Source organism: Mandrillus leucophaeus, unplaced genomic scaffold, assembly GCF_000951045.1.
Source record: "Mandrillus leucophaeus isolate KB7577 unplaced genomic scaffold, Mleu.le_1.0 Scaffold279, whole genome shotgun sequence".
Taxonomy (NCBI): domain Eukaryota; kingdom Metazoa; phylum Chordata; class Mammalia; order Primates; family Cercopithecidae; genus Mandrillus; species Mandrillus leucophaeus.
Genome location: NW_012102909.1, coordinates 2,535,567 through 2,538,079, shown reverse-complemented (window position 1 = coordinate 2,538,079; position 2,513 = coordinate 2,535,567). Strand labels below are relative to the sequence as shown.

General features: G+C 53.2%; 1 protein-coding gene across 1 annotated transcript; it reads left to right on the top strand.

Moving 5' to 3' along the window:
* Positions 1 to 6: 6 nt before the first annotated feature.
* ASPRV1 (aspartic peptidase, retroviral-like 1) lies at positions 7 to 1,625 on the top strand. Its single transcript, XM_011985022.1, has one exon. The coding sequence runs from the start codon at positions 23 to 25 to the stop codon at positions 1,052 to 1,054; it is 1,032 nt and encodes a 343-aa protein (XP_011840412.1). The 5' UTR covers positions 7 to 22; the 3' UTR covers positions 1,055 to 1,625.
* The last annotated feature ends 888 nt before the right edge of the window (positions 1,626 to 2,513 follow it).

Here is a 2,513-nt window from a genome sequence, read left to right as displayed (position 1 = left end):
GGAGCTTCCAGAACAAAGAAGAATGGGGAGCCCGGGGGCCAGCCTAGGAATCAAAAAGGCTCTGCAGAGTGAGCAGGCCACAGCACTGCCTGCCTCTGCCCCAGCAGTCAGTCAGCCAACGGCACCTGCTCCCTCCTGCTTGCCCAAGGCTGGGCAAGTCATCCCCGCTCTGCTTCCAGAGGCCCCGTTTTCCAGCGTGATTGCGCCGACACTGCTCTGTGGGTTTCTCTTCTTGGCGTGGGTTGCTGCTGAAGTTCCAGGGGAGAGCAGCAGGATGGCTGGGAGCAGAGCCAGGAGTGAGGAAGGCCGCCGGCAGCATGCCTTTGTCCCGGAGCCTTTTGATGGGGCCAATGTCGTCCCAAACCTCTGGCTGCACCGCTTTGAAGTCATCAATGACCTCAACCATTGGGACCATATCACCAAGCTAAGGTTCCTGAAAGAGTCCCTCAGAGGAGAGGCGCTGGATATCTACAATGGGCTCAGTCCCCAGGACCAGGGAGACTACGGGACTGTGAAAGAGACCCTCCTGAAGGCCTTTGGGGTCCCTGGGGCTGCCCCCAGCCACCTGCCCAAAGAGATCGTCTTTGCCAACAGCATGGGTAAGGGCTACTATCTCAAGGGGAAGATTGGTAAAGTGCCCGTGAGGTTCCTGGTGGACTCTGGGGCCCAGGTCTCTGTGGTCCACCCAAACTTGTGGGAGGAGGTCACCGATGGCGATCTGGACACTCTGCGGCCCTTTGAGAACGTGGTAAAGGTGGCCAATGGTGCTGAAATGAAGATCCTGGGTGTCTGGGATACAGCAGTGTCCCTAGGCAAGCTGAAGCTGAAGGCACAGTTCCTAGTGGCCAATGCAAGTGCCGAGGAAGCCATCATTGGCACTGATGTGCTCCAGGACCACAACGCTGTCCTGGACTTTGAGCACCGCACATGCACCCTGAAAGGGAAGAAGTTCCGCCTTCTGCCTGTGGGAGGGTCCCTGGAAGATGAGTTTGACCTGGAGCTCATAGAGGAGGACCCCTCCTCAGAAGAAGGGCGGCAGGAGTTCTCCCACTGAGAAGCCCCCTTTTCTCTAACCTCCTAAATATTGGTGGGAAGGCCCACCACTGTGGTGGGCGGGGGGCGCATATCCTCAGGGGGATCACTGGGCTTGGCCAATCCGCTTATCAACTCTTGCTCTTCCCTCCTCTCTTCCTCCCTCTGCAGGGGCCTTAATTTGCCCCTGGCTGGGGAGGCTTCCACTGAACAGGCACAGGTGAGGGAGATCAGGCTGTCTTAGAGGGACAGGGTCCTCATGGTCATCAAGCTGCTATTGATGACAAAGACTCGAAGGCTGGAAGAGCTCCCAAGGAAGCTAGAAATGCTTGTCTTTGAAAGAACTCTGGGACCCCTTCAGATCCCCTGGGGTATGGCTTGGTCACTCTCAGGTTCTCAGAGCCTGTCTCAGCTAGGCTGGGTCCTAGCTGCAGGGTCTTCGTGAGGGTCACAGTTGCTCTGAGACACTGCCTGAAGAGCCTTTCCACCTGTACAATGGTATTTTCTGTCTATCATTTGCTTTGAAGCCCATTGTGCCTTGTGCCAATAATTCAATTGCTGCAAACACCAATAAAGATTGATTCATGGAAAAACCATGTAATGTGTTGATTGAGGATGAGAGGAATGTGAGAGGGAGTCAACATCAAAGACAAGGGAGATTCACGTGTCTAATGAGTGCCTAGCTGGAGGTATAAGAACATATACACAGTGACAACATGTCTTGGATTTTCTAAGACAGTCTCAGCATAAAATATTTTGACTTATTCCCTCCAGAATTACTCGCGTTATTTTGAATCATCATAATTCCTCTACTTATTTCAATCTGTAGTATTTTACCATACACATTGCCCCTATACCCAAAAGCGACCCTAAAGTCTTATGTGAGATGTCTTGATTGAGGATTGGGAAATTATGATTATGATAAACAAACAGGAAAGTGTCTGCTGGGCAAATAGGTTCTTACAGCTGTCCAGGAGAGAGAACTTGGAGGCAGAAAGCAGGGCCAGGAGACAAGTGTTAACCTGCGTGGGACAGCCCAAGGGTGTGCTGGAGGACAGGGGAGGCAGCGGCAATGCAGGGTCCTGGCGGTGGGAGGTCAGCCTCTTCCTGGAGGAACTTGCAACAGAGCCTGAAACTAGAGCGACCTGATGGAGAGGAGGGCGTTCCCAGATCTGGAAATGGGGTGTGCATCTCTTTTAGGGATCCACCTCGTATTTGCTTTCAAATTTCTGTTTTTTTCTGGAATGCAGCAGGGCTGGGAATCTGAAACCCAAAGGGAGAAGCTGAGTGGACAGAAGTCTCCACAGAGGAGCCAGTTTGTTCCAAATCTCAGGCCTCCCCACCAAGCACATGGGACGAGCCCGTTCTCAGGGGAGATGACCTGCACCCTCCAAACTTTGGGCCCAGGAAGATTGGCGCAAGGTCAGAGACATGAACATGCAGGGATCCCGGACCTCTTGATGGAGGCGTGAAGGACCATT